We start from the raw sequence: 15,854 nt of genomic DNA on the forward strand, positions 1-15,854 counted from the left end.
AGTCCTCAAAAGGCAAATGTTTCCTATTACAGTGCGAGCTCTTTCAGGCTCTTTGATGTCACTTCTCCCACAGAAAGCTGTTTCTTTCACAGTCTGTTCTCGCACATGAACAAGATGCTACACGTACTGTACGCAGCACATCCGCATCTCTTATTTAAAGCACGTTTGTCCCAACTCACTGTACTTTGTTCTCTGTATCATTTTTCAAACCAATACTCATACATCATAGGCACAGAGACATTTTTATCCTAGCTCCCCCTTTCATATCTATTTTTCTTCCAAATTCTTGGAGGTTCTGGTCATAAGTAGAGAAGCATTGACACTTAACTAGGGCTGAGACTGAGCTGCTAAGTTACGGCAGTAGCTGATTTTTTCCAAAATTTTAGGGGCTTGTAGAGCAAAGGGTTTGCTTTGTCAGAAGTCAGATACAACATTTACATTTAGATTCTGGACTAGTCAACTTCAGTTACATTTTTAATTCTACTTTGGCCCACAGTTTTCCATACCACCTGTTTCCTACCTGTATATTACAGACCTTAGCTTTTTCATGCCAAAAATTATGGTTGACCATACATTGCATTGATAAACCATTACAGTTCTCATGACAAATTTAAATTGCAAATTGTCTGGGGCAAGGAATATCTTTTTGTTCTAGCACAATAGGGTTTTCATAATCTTCATTATAAACTACCCCAATACAATAATAGCCTGGCACTTCTGCCAACTTACTTGTCTTTGGGGAAAGTTCAGAAGTGGTGGGGACTGGGGCAGAATGTAGGAGATTTCTTTAGGTGATGCAAGGGTTAATCCAGTTAACTTCTGCAAAAACAAACCCATGTCATTGTCTCCAAGATTCACTTGACTCATGTTTTTAAATATCAGTTACTTTTGCATAAACTATATCCAAATGCCTTGCAGAATTAAAACACAATGGATAATTCTTCCAGAAGAGACACATTGCATTATCTGAAAAATAATTAAAAAATCCCAAACTCTGTTATACCCCAAATGAGACCTGCAAATGTCCACCAGGAATTTTACTACAACTATTTAGTAAAACAGTCAACCTACAGTAGCTACCAGTTAATAGCAATCGTGTTTATGTAAAAGGTAAAAATCTCATGGCCCTCAGAAATAAGCGAAGGAAAACTGAAGGTGTTAGAATTATTGTACAGTGTAAGGTTGTTTTTTGGACAGAAATGAACTGCTAGAGAGCCTGGTGTCATGAGTGGGCCTGTTGAATCACAGGGGATTGTTACTGCGAACTGTTACTCAGAGACGGAGACAGGCCATGCCCTCTGTTTGTTAGAGATGAACAAACTTCGTGGTCTTTCAGTAATAAGTTCTTACTTTACAATAAGAAGTGCGTGGGGGTGAAAGCATATTGGATTCTGTTGCTGTGTTACTAATGTTATGTTCAAAAGTCTATTGCCTCCACTTGAAAAAGAGCCTAGTATCAAACCAGCCAACTGGGTTTGCTAAAAATAGGTATTGCTTTGTTCTGTGTTTTCAGGTCTTGTTTCTTTTAAAACTCCACAATCTTCTGTGATCACCAAAGCTCAGATGTACTCTTTGTTAATAGCAAGAACCTACCTACTCTGCATTTCCAAACATCATAATGCAAGAAAAGCAAAACAAATTGCTCCAAGTTTAAAAAGAAAATGTTGGCCCTGGCGTGCTAATCAGAGGCAAGACTCAAACCCAAGGCCCAACAGGCCCCATATCAAAAGGCTTTAAGATCTAAAAGCAAGTAATAAAAAGCAGCTTTAATGCAAAATGGTTTGGATTGAAACAAGAGACTTCTGTTAAGTGCCCAGTACACTAATAAAAAGGATAGCCTTGAGGTACACGTTCAAGTTAAAAGTGGAAGCTGTGTGCATTTGTATTGATGGGAATGGCATTGCTGAGTCAGCAGCCCGGTAACCCACTTACATCAAGACTCTTCATCTGCAGAAGGGAGTAAACCCAGGCTATCGTGCTTAAACCAGCTCTGCAGTCTATTTACTCCCTTGGAAAACAGACCTGCCCTAAATCAACACCTACTTTGGATTTTAGCCTGATGACAATGGTCCTAGCCATGAATTCAATAACCAGGCCCTAAGGAAACCCAACCACCAACTCCTTGCCCTCTCCAAAGATGGCTAAAACAGAGACAACTGCTACTCTAATTTGGAGTGGCAAGCACAGCTTGCTCTTTGGGGGATGGGCTGAGCAAAACAGTTCTAGACTTGCTACCAAGGAGTCTTTTCCTCTACATTTGAACAGCACAGATCCTCATTAAAGTCTCAGTTGCTTAAAATGCATTTTTCACGTGAAAATGAGTTGGATAAGCTAGGTCTGCATTCAGGGCTAAAGCTGTTAATTTATAGCCAAAAGAGCTGGTTACAACAGCTGTCTCACTGGGTCATCTGGTACCTTCAGCGACCCATCTTACATCAATCACCAAATTTGCCGAGGATTCTTTAACAGATCTCAAGGGAGACTGAAATATTGAATGGTAGGCAAAGTCCATTTTCACTTACTGTGGACAGTTGCCATTTATATAATAGCCTTGGATACAAGAGGCAGTTTGTATAGCTCAAAAAATATTTCTTGGCCTTTACTCCAAAAAAGCAAATGAAACAGTCCTATGACTTCATGAAATACTTGAACCCATATTAATGCAAAGCTTTTTTATTATGAAGTTACCAGGAAGATTATATGCAGATGAAATTCCTCCAGGAAAAAACAAGTTCTTGTCTTTGTTGTCACACAATATATTAGCAGGGTCTACAGATAAGAATGTGAATATTTGCAAAAAATAAATTTCCCCAGACTAGTCTATTGTGTTTGTGCACCAGGAGAGTTCCAAATGCACCTAAGCCTGCTCCAGTTAACCTCTGCATACAGCCCCCAACGTGGTTCCACCGAGAGAAGTGTGCCAAGTTAAAGCCTTGCATTTAAAATGTTTTTAGCATTTTGAGTTGTTAAAGGGAGTACTCTATTTTTATCACGACTTTAAAAATAAATAAATAAATAAAATCCCACTTTACAGTATAGCTTTCCTTGTGCATTTCAAGAATGAGTTTTCCAATAAAGTCTGCAGGACTCAGATTTACATCCTCACCCACTGACAGTTTAATTACTTTCATTGTAGGAGAAAGTATTTAATCACATACAGTCAGAAAAACAGCCCCTTAAATACAGGCTTCTGGGCCCACGATCTGCAATTTGAAATTCAATGAAGGAGAATGAAACATGCATACTGTGATCCATTTCCTGAATCAGAACACTTGATATTATCAAAACATAGAGTTCCACAGCTGACACACACATTTTTCTAAACCATTGGTAAAATCCTTCCAGCATTTTAAGCCCATGAAACGAGGAATCAGTGTGCTTCCGACGTGATCTCAAGGCAGTGCTAGTCAATGAGCCAGACAAAGACCAACATCTTAATACTGTGCTAATTAACATATTAAAAATAGTCCATCGAAAACGCTGCTTGAATTACGCTGGTATTTGCTGGTATTTTAACTTTCTTCTCAACAGTTACAACATTAAAGGTAAGTCATTACTGGTGATTCTCAGCAACAGATATGCATTAATGGTTCCTTATTAAAAAAAAAAAAAAGGGAGGAAAGACAGGAATTCTCAGACACTCATCATGGCAATTCCGCACAAATAAGTCAGGTCAAGTCAGAAAACCAGTTAAGTGTGTCAACAGTTTTATATCAACAGTTTTATATTAACGCTGACTACCAGCACCAGCTGGCATCCTTCCCCAAACGGGTATCTGATTCATTACAGACAAGAGTCAATAAATCCAGAAATGCAACTTTTAGGCAGTTTAGTCAAGAGTACGCTGTACTAGGCTTTACACTGCAATAAAGATTGATTCTGTAAGCAGCAGCGACTCACATGCAGTTAAGTGCAAATATCAGCTACCAGAGTATTAGAAAACTCAGTTTTAAAATGAACAAGTGGCCTCACAGCTGTGTGTGTGAAACAGAACACGGTCCTAGATGGGACCGATTACATTACACAACGACATTCATTCTGAAACAGCAGACACAGGGGGTGTGTGCGTTATGTATATATCTTATAGGAGAACAGTATCTTCTGAAGAGTGGAGAATAGCCAAAACACTAAAAAAATGCTGTTACAAGAGTGAATATTTGTGCGTTTGCTTTATGAAGCTTACATTCTAATGTTTACAAAGGCCAGCACTTATATAAGACTCTCCACTAACAAAAAAATCTGGAATACATCAATTGTACAGGTAAGTCAGCCAAAAATATGCAATAACTATGCTCTTCTCAGTTTTAAGAAAGCATGCGATAGGTTTCCCCCTTCTGCTACCCCTTGTTCAGATTTCTAAATCACAGTACCAATAAAAGCACGGTATAATGAAACCGGGGCACAGGTAACAGGCTGAATTTTATCACAGACTGTTTATCAATATATTGCAGATGTAAAAGCAGCCTTTTTTCAGCATCGAGAAGGCAGAGAAGATACAAGCATGAATAAAAAAATAATTAAGCAATTTTAAGACATAAAAAATTCAAGAAATAGCACTGTGCATATACAAATAAAATTAACATTCAATACTGCAGAGCTCCTTTAAAAATGGCACCAATGGACAATATTATACAATATGCACATTTATTTGAGGTGGGGAACTAATGCTCCACAGGTGAAAATGAGAATACAAATAACAGTGCCACTGTTGGCCCATTATTGTACTTCTTACAATTTAATGGAAACACTCTTAAAAATAATCTGGTATGTACACATCTTCTGGAAACTCAACGGCTTCTTCGGAACAGAAAAAACTATGGTTCTCCCCCTCCCCTTTTTAGCCAGACAGTATTGCCAGAGATTGTGCTCACTTTTAAAGCACATTATCTTACTTTAAATTCAGTGCTATTTTCTTTCAAAAAGATCAAAAGTTGTACTTTAGATAACAAAAGCATTTATGTTACAAACATTCAAAAATGGAAGCTTATGATTCTGGCAGACAATGTTGCGTATTAAATACAAACCAGCCAGCAATTACTGAACATAAAAAACTTATTCAATCATAAAAAAATACTATAATTCATCACCACAGACTTTTTACAGTTATAAATAATAAATAGCATAACACAGTAGATTACAAACGGATTTATTTTGCCCCATTAAAGTCTTTAAAAAGTAAAATATCTATTGTCTTACCTCAGACTGACCGAGGTACTATATCGAGACTACTCATAGCTCAAATATAACTCTTCAGCCAAAGAATTTGCAGAGCTCTTATTCAATCCAAACTTTTAAGTCTTTCCTTAGAAATTGACTGTTTGCCCTGCTCATGACCAACAAAGGTATAAATGCTGTACGCAGCAGCTGCAAAGGGTATTACTTTGGCTGCCATCTCACAGCAGAGTTGGGACTGCCCACAGCACCTTGCAACGGAGCACACACCTCGGAAAGGAACGCTAAGGAAAGCAGCATCGACGACAGATTCTGGTAAGCACTCTATAAACAAGCTGTACACAAAGGACTTTGCCCACCCACCCCTCTGGTTTACATTCCGTAGTTTTGTAACAATGTCCCCTAAGGCACAAAAATACCTATGACCTCAATGCCACAGGAGACATCGATGGTGCCATACATGGTTCTCCTACACAGTAGTTTAAATAACTTAGTTATCTGCACTGTACGTCTTGGATCGAGGCATGGATTACTTTTCCTTGGCCAAATCTTGATGAATATTGACCTTATTTCATACAATCTGTAGGATAAAGGATCTGGGGACAGAAATATGCAGCTGTTTTAATAATTTTCACAGAGTATTGTTATTTCTTCACTGATGGCAAAAGTGCCAGTCATTACTTATTTTGGTGTATTTGTTTTTTAATAGAGTGAGATTTCCAGACCCACTGTGGTCTTCTGTAATAAAAAACGACTAGCAGCACTAAGAAAATAAAATGTTTTTCTTCTCCCTTCTGTAAGAGAATTTGAGGCTAATCACTAAAAAAAAAAAACCAAAAAAAAAAAACAACCCAAAAAAACCCCAAGGAGAATAGTTTTACTCAATGGTAGAAGTGCCAGAGAATAAATTAGTATTTTCAAATCCTTCTGAATCAAATTATTTCCCTAGACATAGTGACCATGATAATGACAGAAGTATTTTCTTAAAAATTGCAACACTAATAGGTAGATACCTATTCTCAGAATCAAAAAGTGTATGCAAGTTCCTGAAAGCAAAAAGTTAGTATAATCTGAGCAGACATCTTGTTTAAAAAATAAATTCGCAAAACCAGACATTAATATGGTCTACAATGTCCATTAAATGGATAAATCAAAGTCACTGGAAAGTCACCAAGGATTACAGTTACAATAATTTTTCCTTTTAATAATCCATGTGTTAATGGTTCAAGGATCAGAGTTCATTTCTCTGTACAAGTGTACAGTAAGGGAACAGCACAGCCAGACACTGACTCAGAATTTATTAAGTCACTTAGGTGAGAGATCATCCATCAAAATGAATGAAGAGCATGAGTTTGAGCATGTTACTGGAGACTCTGTGGTTATGCTGCCTTTAGTCAGTGAGTCAGAGGAAGAGCCAACACTGCTGCTACTCCCATCAAGAATATCTGAAGACAGGCTGGGGAAAAAGAAAAAGGTTATTTAGTAACACAGCATGACAACTTTGTGTACAAAGCCAACGTACTTTTGCCTTGGTAAAAAAAGATGTAGGAGACATATACTACCACTCAGCCTTTACTACAAGACTGGCAGCCCTGAAGACTCCTTGCTTTCTGTAGCATGTTATATATGTATTCATGCTCCTTATGGGAATGAGGAGCAGAATTATTATTTTTTTTTTTAACATGCAGAATAAATTATGACTCTGATTTTAATCAGTTACAGAAAGGGGGTGAAAACTAACAAGAATAAAACCTTGAAGGGTTATAGGAAAGGAACAATAAGAATCTAATCAGTAATGCAGCAGAGGTGTCATTAATTAGCTAATACGTTCTTTAATGTTGCACTACTCAAAGCAAGATTTTGAAGTCTATTTTTCCCTTGTAAGTAAGGAATTCTTGTATGAAGATTTTGAAATCCAAACACAAGATTCCAGAGGGCACATAAATTAATGCTTTTGCAATTTAGCTGGAAGCAACACAAAAAAAAATATTTTTAGGCAGTTTCAATCTGTAGGTAAACTGAAATTATAGTAAAACAGAGTTGATATTTCGGAATATTTTGTATCTTGACACAAAAACACTCAGCTTTTTATGATTCTAATTCAGAAAGAAGACAAACTATAACACAAAATCATGAATGTATCAACATGAACTGTATCACTGCAGTAACTACACACACAAACACACATTTTCTAAGTGTTCAGGTAAGTACCGCAGATACTAAATGACCACTGACTATGACATACTGAAACGATGAAGCATCTTTGAGGCAAAGTAACTTTTCTCATGAACCAAGAGGGATTTGTAACACTTATATTCACCATTAAAAGTTTTGATACACAAAATCTAGGCTACAGTCTGCTCAGGAAGAATTGATCAAAGGAGCAGGAACATTGTCACACTGCACAGGAATAGTTCCCAGTAATACACGCACACAAGCTACATACAAAGTATTTTTTTTTTCCTGGAAAAAAACCAAACCAAAACAAAACAAGAAAGCTTGTGATAAACACACATTCCCTGTTTCAGCATTTCAGGGCACATGAAATATTTTACCATGAACTGAGATCTGTCAGATGTGTAACATCTGGAGAAAGCATGTTGGTTGTTCCTTGAAAAAGTCTCTTTGGCTGACTTTCAGTTTCCATTTCACCTAAGGAAAACAGTGCAAATGAACTCACTTGAGATTCTGAAACATCCATTTAATATTTGTCTATTGTTAAAGAGAGGCTTGTCCCACAATAGAGCAAGGTTGCATCTGTAACACGGTAAGTCCTCTAATTCAACCAATCAAGCACTCGGGTAAGACATTAATTTGATACTACCTGTTGTTTAACCATCCCGTCCATCCTTAATTTAACTAATGCTTCAGCAGTATCTGAGGGGCTAAAACAATCTCAAAGACACAAAACCAGGCACATCCTACTTAGACTACAATCAAACAAAAAAAAAAAATCTAAAGCAAACTAATTACTGTGATGTAATTTCAAGTAAGCAGTTCAGATGTGGCAACTGACACAAGCCAAAATACAGACATTAAAGTTCTTAGTGATTGTGAAAATAGGAACACCAGCTTGGTTTGCAGTTTCACCCACCTGCGTACAACAAATTCTGATGCATAGGTACACTTCTACAGAAAAGCTAAATAGAAAAAAATTGGCATGTGTATGCATTTCCACTTACTCATCATGGATCAGACTATCTTTGTACCTGTAATCATCTACTGACATTAAAAGATTAAACATGATGGGAAGAATTTATATAATCTGTTTAGTATAATCTGCCCTCAGAACGAGCTAGCTCATTAATAGCTTCTGTACAATAGACACACTGGAAATATCATTAACTTGCCAATAACATGCTTAAAGAAAAACAAACAAAAAAAACCACCAAAAACCTTGTCAGCTACAGTATAGTTTAATTTTTAGTCTGGCAACAAAAACATATGAAATGGAAATACATTTTTGGGCTTTTTACCTATGCTTCACAGCAGTTGCGGTGTCAGTTTGAAAAGCTGACAGAGGTTAAGCACCATAGCAAACCGGTACATATTGATATGTTATGCAAGAGAATTACACTACCACTCATTTTAGAAAAGACTGATAACGCCCACAAATCTCCTATTTCCTTTAGCCCACAGGGATACATTCCCTTCTTTGAAGAGAAGGAACAACAGCTTCTATCAAGCAGAATGAACAAAACACATTTATAAAATACTTGTCTTACACAAAAATGAAGAAAACCCAAACCACCAACTTTGGTAATTCTTTGCCACCTGAAATTTCAAAGACAAATCTGCACTGCTACAACACATTGCACAGTCTCCCAGAATTAATTCCCTGTGAAATGTTCTTCAAGACATTGCTTTCTTCCCTCCACATATCACGGCATCAATTTGTTACCATGTCACATCTGTAGAATATGAACCATAAAGCCACTGCTAAAATTCAGAAAATTACAGGATTATGTATTTGGGAAAATAAATTCGGTTCACGTAAATGGATTAGATGTTTTAAAACTAAGCAACATTTTAAAAATTCCTTGATACGGATAGGATGAGGAAAGCCTGACCTTTACCTGCACTGTTTTTAATTCAATCTGTGTAAAGTCTATGGTAAAATATTTGAAGTAAAACAACAAAGTATGAATATCTATTCCCTATTGATCATTGAGCTTGATAAACTTTTGTTCAATTTTTAATGCCTCTAAAATTCATAGAAAATAGAAGCCAAGATAGAAGTGGCATCTATCAGAAAACTTGTCTCTCTCTCTCCCCTGTCAATTCAATGTCAATCAGATAACATTCTTTATCTGATAGGAAAAGCAGTCATAAAAAGCAATAAACCATAACTTTTCTCAAAGGTTAAATATAATTCTCGTAAAATAAAAGAGTATGTTTTTGGTGCAGGTAAGAATGTCTAAGTTAAAAAAAAAATACAGAAAGGATAAGCATAGCTAGTGGCACACTTCTAAATATCTCAGTCTTACAGTTCTGCTATGGAGATTCGTTCCAGGATGCAATTTGAATACCCTTAGCACAGAACAAACACAGAACGGTTTGGGTTGGAACAGACCTTTAAAGGCCACCCAGTCCAACCCCCCTGCCAGGAGCAGGGACATCTCCAGCCAGATCAGGTTGCTCAGAGCCCCATCAAACCCAGCCCGGAATGCTTCCAGGGATGGGGCATCCACCACCTCTCTGGGCAACCTGTGCCAGTGCTTCACCACCCCCGTGGTAAAAAATTTCTTCCTTATATCCAGTCTAAATCTAACAGGAAACAATGCAGTTTTCTCCTTTCAGGAGGAAAGAGCACTGATCTCTTCCATTTCTCTAAACACTCACCTTCTGAACTTTCAGAGTAAAAACAAACATTCAGTACTAAGTTTAGAAGGTACTACATGATAAGCAGCATTCCTAAGATGATCTGAAGGGTGTGCACTGCACAATGGTACTCTTAGGAATGTCAGGGCTTACGAATATTCACAACATTTAATTTGATGGGGAATAAAGTTTGCCTCTTTGAAGCAGTAAGCTGCTTTAAAAAGGTTTCATGGAGGTCTTTTAGACTAGCTACTTTACTTTGTATTTTTAAGTTACAACTGGCAAATTCCAGTTCACCATGGATACAAGTGTATTATATTTACAGAATAACAAAAAATATGGAAGACAGATGTATCCAGCTGCAAAACTACATCCATATTAATACATCTGATACTCTAAACACACATACCTTTTCTCTTCAGGGGGCCAAGAACACTGGGCCTGATGCAGTTGATTGGACTTTGACTCCTCCTGCTAGAGAGAGAACATCGACAGTCAGGTCTGTAAAGGTTTCAAGTCTGAGCACCACCATGCCCAGCATCAAACACACACAATTACATCATATGAAATGTTCTTTGAAACTATTCCTGCACAACTGGAATGCTTAGGGAATCTAAATACATAGATAATAAAGAAGTGCTGCCTATTACAGCAAACTATCTGCCACACAACGTTGTATTAAGTTTTCTAGGGTCTTCTCCTTCCCTTAGTGCATCACATCCTCACTTCAATCCATTTCTAAATTGTATGTAATATTGATATAAAACTGATGTACTAATAAAGTTAAATCTCACTTGGAGTACCCAGAAATTTCACCACAAGCTACCAAGTTCAATTTCAAGTTGACATAGGCTCCTATAAGACCACCCACATAAAGATACCATTGGTAAAGGCTGAATTTTCAGAGTATTTTTATGTGGCAATACTTCAGCTGTTGTAAAACTAAGATCTTTCTTAATGACTTAATATCAGCTTTAACTAATCTTTGTGCTACCCTTGGAATTTAAGCCAATGTGTACCTGTTACTTGCAGACATTACTTACTTGGAGAATCGCCTTGTTGGACTGGGAATAGGACTTGGAGGTAATCCATTACTGCTCACAAACATTTGCAATGATGGTGAAAAACATTGCTGCAGAAAGAGTCACATTACAATGCTTCAGAATTTCCTTTTAAATACTGAGGTGTTTCCCCTCACCCTCCAAACAAAACAACTCCAATTAAAGAAAAACTAGTAACAGAATAAGGCAGAGATGATCAAATGCAATCTTAGAGGCATTAAAACTTAACTTGCAAAAATATACTGACTAATGCAATACTGCTTAGATTAACCTGAAACTCAGACCCACAAGAAATTTAAAATTGAAATAGATGCTGTTTTCTAAATAAGACAGCTGTTTCTGTTCTTCCTGTTACATTTAGAAGCAGTAGTACAGTACTCAGGACTTACTTCTTTCAAAGGGCTCGTTAAACAATCAAGCTGAGTTTACTCAAAATACATCTGACCTGAAACTTTAACACAATATTTCAGAATAGAACAGAGTATTCAGCTCTGCAGTTCTGCAGCACATCTGAGCTTAGCCCACGAATGCCCACAGCTAAGCACAAAAATGTTTCTGTCAAGTTATCTACTACTGTTTTACAGTTGTGATTCCAAAGATACAGGACCAGCTGCCAGCACCAGCGTTATACTAGGAATGCATTTACCCAGCACTAGTACGTGGCTGCTCCATGCATCATTACTGGTAAAGGCATGCAATAAAATAGTAGCAGTACAAAAGCAGAACCACAAAAGAGGGTGAAAACAAGGTCAAGCAGCTCGTCTTTAAACACAGTTGCCAGTTTCTCTGCGCTACTGTTTTCCAGTCCTCACTGGAAAAAGTAGTTTATGTAAGATCCACCTCTTCTCTTTTTCCAGTATCTGCCATCAGTCTTCACTGCAAATTCAGCACGCCCGAGTCCTAACAGTGAGGTTAGCGAAAGGAAGGCATAACTGATGGACATATTTTCATCCTTCTCACCACACTGATTTGCAGCTTCTGGCCAATCTTACTCTACACATATGACACACTCTGATTTTGGTGCTTCTTCCCCAGCATCCCCTCACTTACGCAGCTGAAGACCACGTCCAACTCTAACAACCTCTTCCAGCTTCCCTAGAACTAGAACCAATCCAAACATCGCACAAATAGCAGGAACTGAAAAAATTCACAGTGACAGAACTGACACACAGCTTAAACTCTGCAGGCTCTAAGATGGTAAACATCTGATTCTTACAAACCAATAAAATGGGAGTTTGGGTTAAGGATGGTTGTTGTTTGGTTGTGTTTTTTTTAAATCTATCAAACAATTTGTGAAGTTACACATCTTCATAGTTCACCTTGATCTAAAATTCTAAAATGTTCTCTCAGTTCAGGAGTTAACTTATCCTACCTTTCCTATTCCTCTTGTAGGTGAAGGTGCAGGCGAAACTGGAATGAAGTCTATTCTCTTTGGGGAGGAAGATTTCTCAGACTTGTCCAAGTCATTGTCACTCTGTAAATACAAGGTTTCCAACTTAACACTAGCACAGAACATTACCAGATCCAAGGCACAGCCTTCTAATGGAAAGTCATAGGGTCAAATGCACAAAATAACTGAAGCAGATGAACTTAAGTTCTTCTTAAACTTCTTTAACAGTTAATTCCTCTCTTTCCCTTAAGTTTGTCAGTTGAGTATAAAAGTAGAACTAAATAGAAAACATCTATAAAGAGATTACCAGGCTCAAGCTTTCCTCCCATGAGTGGCTTATCTGCATTGCTGTTTGCACTTCCCTAGAATACAAGAAATCCCATCAGTAGCTAAAAAGAGGATAACTCTGGCTATTTTATCATCTTGTTTCAATAACATTTACCTTTCATGTGCTGTTTCTCTGTTCATTAAATCCACTCCTTCCTCCTGCAGGAAATAAATGGCCTAAGTCTTCCTATAACATTTAATTCATCACAGGTACTCAGAATAACACTCATGATTCAATAATTTGCCATTAGAAGTGAAATGTGAACAGCAGGAACACTCCAGAAAGAAGAGACTGCTAGCAGACCAGTTCACCATTTCTCTTGAATGAAACAACACTGCAAAAATGCAAGACAGTTTAAACATGACAACAAGCCTTGCAAGGAGCCTTCCTTGTTGAAATTAAGTTTTAAGAAGACTCAATTTCCTCTAGTACTTGAAAAACTCAATAGGAAAGAAACTCCCATTATGTAAGTATTTCAACGTTATATAATACTTTTTATTCTGTTACTAAACATACAGATAAAAACTACACTTACTCTTCTGATCTGATGAAGTCGGCTACTAGGAATACGAATAGGAGATGATGACAACAACTGAAAAAAGCAACAGCCACAATGATTAAATCGCACATTAACAGCTTGCATACATCCTATTTACCATCACCTACATTCTTAGTGAATTAAAAGTGAGCTGTACAACTACATGCGGATGACTCAAATAACGTTGCAAAAAGAAAACACTGACCTTCAAGAGAAAAGACTTGTTTTACCACTTACAAATTCATTCTATCACTCAGCAAGTGGCACAGATCTGACTTGCAAACAGATACTGCTTAGCATCTCAAATAGCTGTATGTGTCATTTGGACAAGTGAGATATTATAAATTAAACTACGAACATTGTACAATTCCCTACTGCCTTGAGTAAGACGACAAACTCCTGTACTAACTTACCCAACTGGCTGGCTATTACAAAGAAAAAATTTCAATGTTTCAGCTTAGTCTTCAACAACACTCCCTAAAAGTTTACTTTTGCAATTTTTTCAATTGCATACAATTTTATGCACCTAATTCCTCTTGAACTTTGACCACCATGACATACAAAGGGGCCAATAGCTCCCACTGAGGATGTCTACTGTAATGCCTGCTGATCTGAGTTCCAAAATTTTGGACTCTCATTTTTGAGATCACATAACAGAAGAATTTGAACTAAAATTCCCTCTCACTTTTTCTGAATAGAAGAAGTAGAAGAAACATATTTCTGGAATTCAAGTTCTATGGATTCTGAGAACAGCAACACTTAATCCTCACTGGTCTCAGATGGGGAAGAAAAATTTTAGTGGAAAAGGGCATATAGATCCCTGAGCTGACAAGCAAAGAGTGAAAATAAGAAATGCAACACCTTTGAGAATTTAAATAACTGCAGTACTGTACTCTACCAGACATATATAATAGAGGTCAGAATATCACCCAGCAAATAAATTACTCTTCTTTATATGATTTTCTGACATCTAGTGTTTAGCCTTTGCAAAAAAGGAACGGCCTCATCAAATAAACAGATCAAAGGATTTTGACTCTCTTCCATTTTTACAACAAATTAAAACATCCTTTCAAGACTTTCAATTGTGACAGCAGTTTTCTCTTCTGACCCATGGTGCGGTCCAAATTCACTTTAAGATTGCACTTAATACTGGGAATCACACATAGCTTCAGCTATTGCTCTCTTCTCAGGGACACAGAGTTAACACATCAGTATTATTTCATTGCAGGTTGCAGTTACAGAAGAAAAAAATGCATAATCTGCAGCCTGGGAGCTTGCTAGGATGCTTAGTGCAAACACAAATCAAGTTTAACTTCATTTCTCCAACTCAATTATTTCTTGTTAGGCGTAAGCAAAACATGCTTAAGATTCCTTACCATGCTGTGGCGGCTCATAACTGTTGTGCTGTTCCTGCGAGTTCGCAGCACGTAAGGCTGGAAAACCTGCGAGTTGTCACTGGAGGGGGGGAAAAAAAAGTTTTGCAAACAATTTTCTAAGGTGTGCTTTACTGAAAGCTACAGAATGCTGCACTATGCACGCTGCAACCTGCAGCGCGCTGAAAACACTCATCTTGTTTCATTCAACAGAAGCACTGCTTTCAGCGAAGGAGCCCAGCAAGCCCTTTTCCCCGGCCCGCCCGCGGGGACCCGCACTCCGCGGTTCCCAGAAGGAACTCGCCGCCCCGAGGACCGGCGGACACGTTTCAGCGGCCTCCACCGCGCACCCGCCACGGCGCAGGGCGAGCCGGGGGCCGGCAGGAAGCGGGGCCAGCGGCGGGGCTCGGCACGCTGTGAGGGCCCGGTTGGCGGGGGGCGGGCCCAGGCTGCTCCAGTGGCCCAGCACCCCGCCAGGCCGGGCCTTCGCGGGACGGGCCCAGCCGCCGGCGGGGCTGCGGGGCCGGGGCCGCGCTCACCTGAGCCCGTGGATGAGGGGGGCGCTGTTCGATCTCCTCAGGCCGCCCCCGTCGCTCGGGGCCGCGGCGCTCCCCGCCGGCAGCTCCAGGTCCAGCTCCATTTTCTCCTGAGCCATCGCGGCGGCGGCTCCGGCTCCTCCTGCTCCGCCGCGACGCCCATTCACTGCCGGCGGCCGCAGCGGCTCCTCATGCCGCCGCTCCCCCCGGCCTGGCGCGGCGCCGCAGGCAGAGGCCGGGGGCGCGCCGGGCCCGGCGAGGGGGGCGGCCCCAGCAGCGCCCCATGCCGGGGGCAGACCTGGGGGCGGCCCGTTCCCCCAGCCGCCGACGGACCAGCTCCCTGCACCCGGACCCGGTCCCGCTCCTCGCCCCGGTGCCGCCGCCGCCTCCGGAGGGGAGAGAGCGCCGCCGGCCGGACACCCCCCCCCGCGCCCGCCGCCACCACAAAGGGCGCAGGCGCGAAAAACGGGGCGGAGGCAAAGCTCCCCGCCTCCCACAACGCATGCGCGCCGTAACTGCATCCCGCCACTGCGCACGCTCGTGAGGGCGACAGGGGGGCAGAGCGCGAGCCTGAGCGGCGTGCAAGGTCCCAAGAGCCCGCGGCCGGGCGGGGCGGGGCGGGGCGTGCGTTTGGA

The 15,854-nt window shown here is 39.9% G+C and overlaps 1 protein-coding gene and 1 non-coding gene across 2 annotated transcripts; both read right to left on the reverse strand.

Annotated features, from left to right (window-relative positions):
* Positions 1-2,657: 2,657 nt before the first annotated feature.
* Positions 2,658-15,631, reverse strand: PABIR2 (PABIR family member 2). Its single transcript, XM_086756237.1, has 10 exons — positions 15,223-15,631; positions 14,687-14,765; positions 13,308-13,364; positions 12,887-12,930; positions 12,752-12,806; positions 12,427-12,528; positions 11,037-11,125; positions 10,403-10,467; positions 7,728-7,824; positions 2,658-6,628 (listed from the first exon to the last, which is right to left on the reverse strand). Exons 1-10 carry the CDS (start codon positions 15,336-15,338, stop codon positions 6,478-6,480), a joined length of 855 nt encoding a protein of 284 aa, XP_086612363.1. The 5' UTR covers positions 15,339-15,631; the 3' UTR covers positions 2,658-6,477.
* On the reverse strand, positions 6,713-6,860 carry LOC147599404 (small nucleolar RNA U109). The gene has a single exon (XR_015259819.1). It is a non-coding gene; the product is annotated as a small nucleolar RNA U109 (small nucleolar RNA).
* Positions 15,632-15,854: the final 223 nt, after the last annotated feature.

The sequence above is a fragment of the Chlamydotis macqueenii genome, chromosome 11 (genome assembly GCF_036417535.1).
Source record: "Chlamydotis macqueenii isolate bChlMac1 chromosome 11, bChlMac1.mat, whole genome shotgun sequence".
Taxonomy (NCBI): Eukaryota; Metazoa; Chordata; class Aves; order Otidiformes; family Otididae; genus Chlamydotis; species Chlamydotis macqueenii.

Coding starts and splice junctions, on each gene's coding strand:
- PABIR2 (XM_086756237.1), bottom strand. CDS start 15,338: ATGGCTCAGGAGAAAATGGAGCTGGACCTGGAGCTGCCGGCGGGGAGC. Junction 11,126..12,426: donor CTACAAGAGGAATAGGAAAG/GTAGGATAAGTT, acceptor CTCTTTCTGCAG/CAATGTTTTTCACCATCATT. Junction 7,825..10,402: donor TGGCCCCCTGAAGAGAAAAG/GTATGTGTGTTT, acceptor TGTTTTCCTTAG/GTGAAATGGAAACTGAAAGT.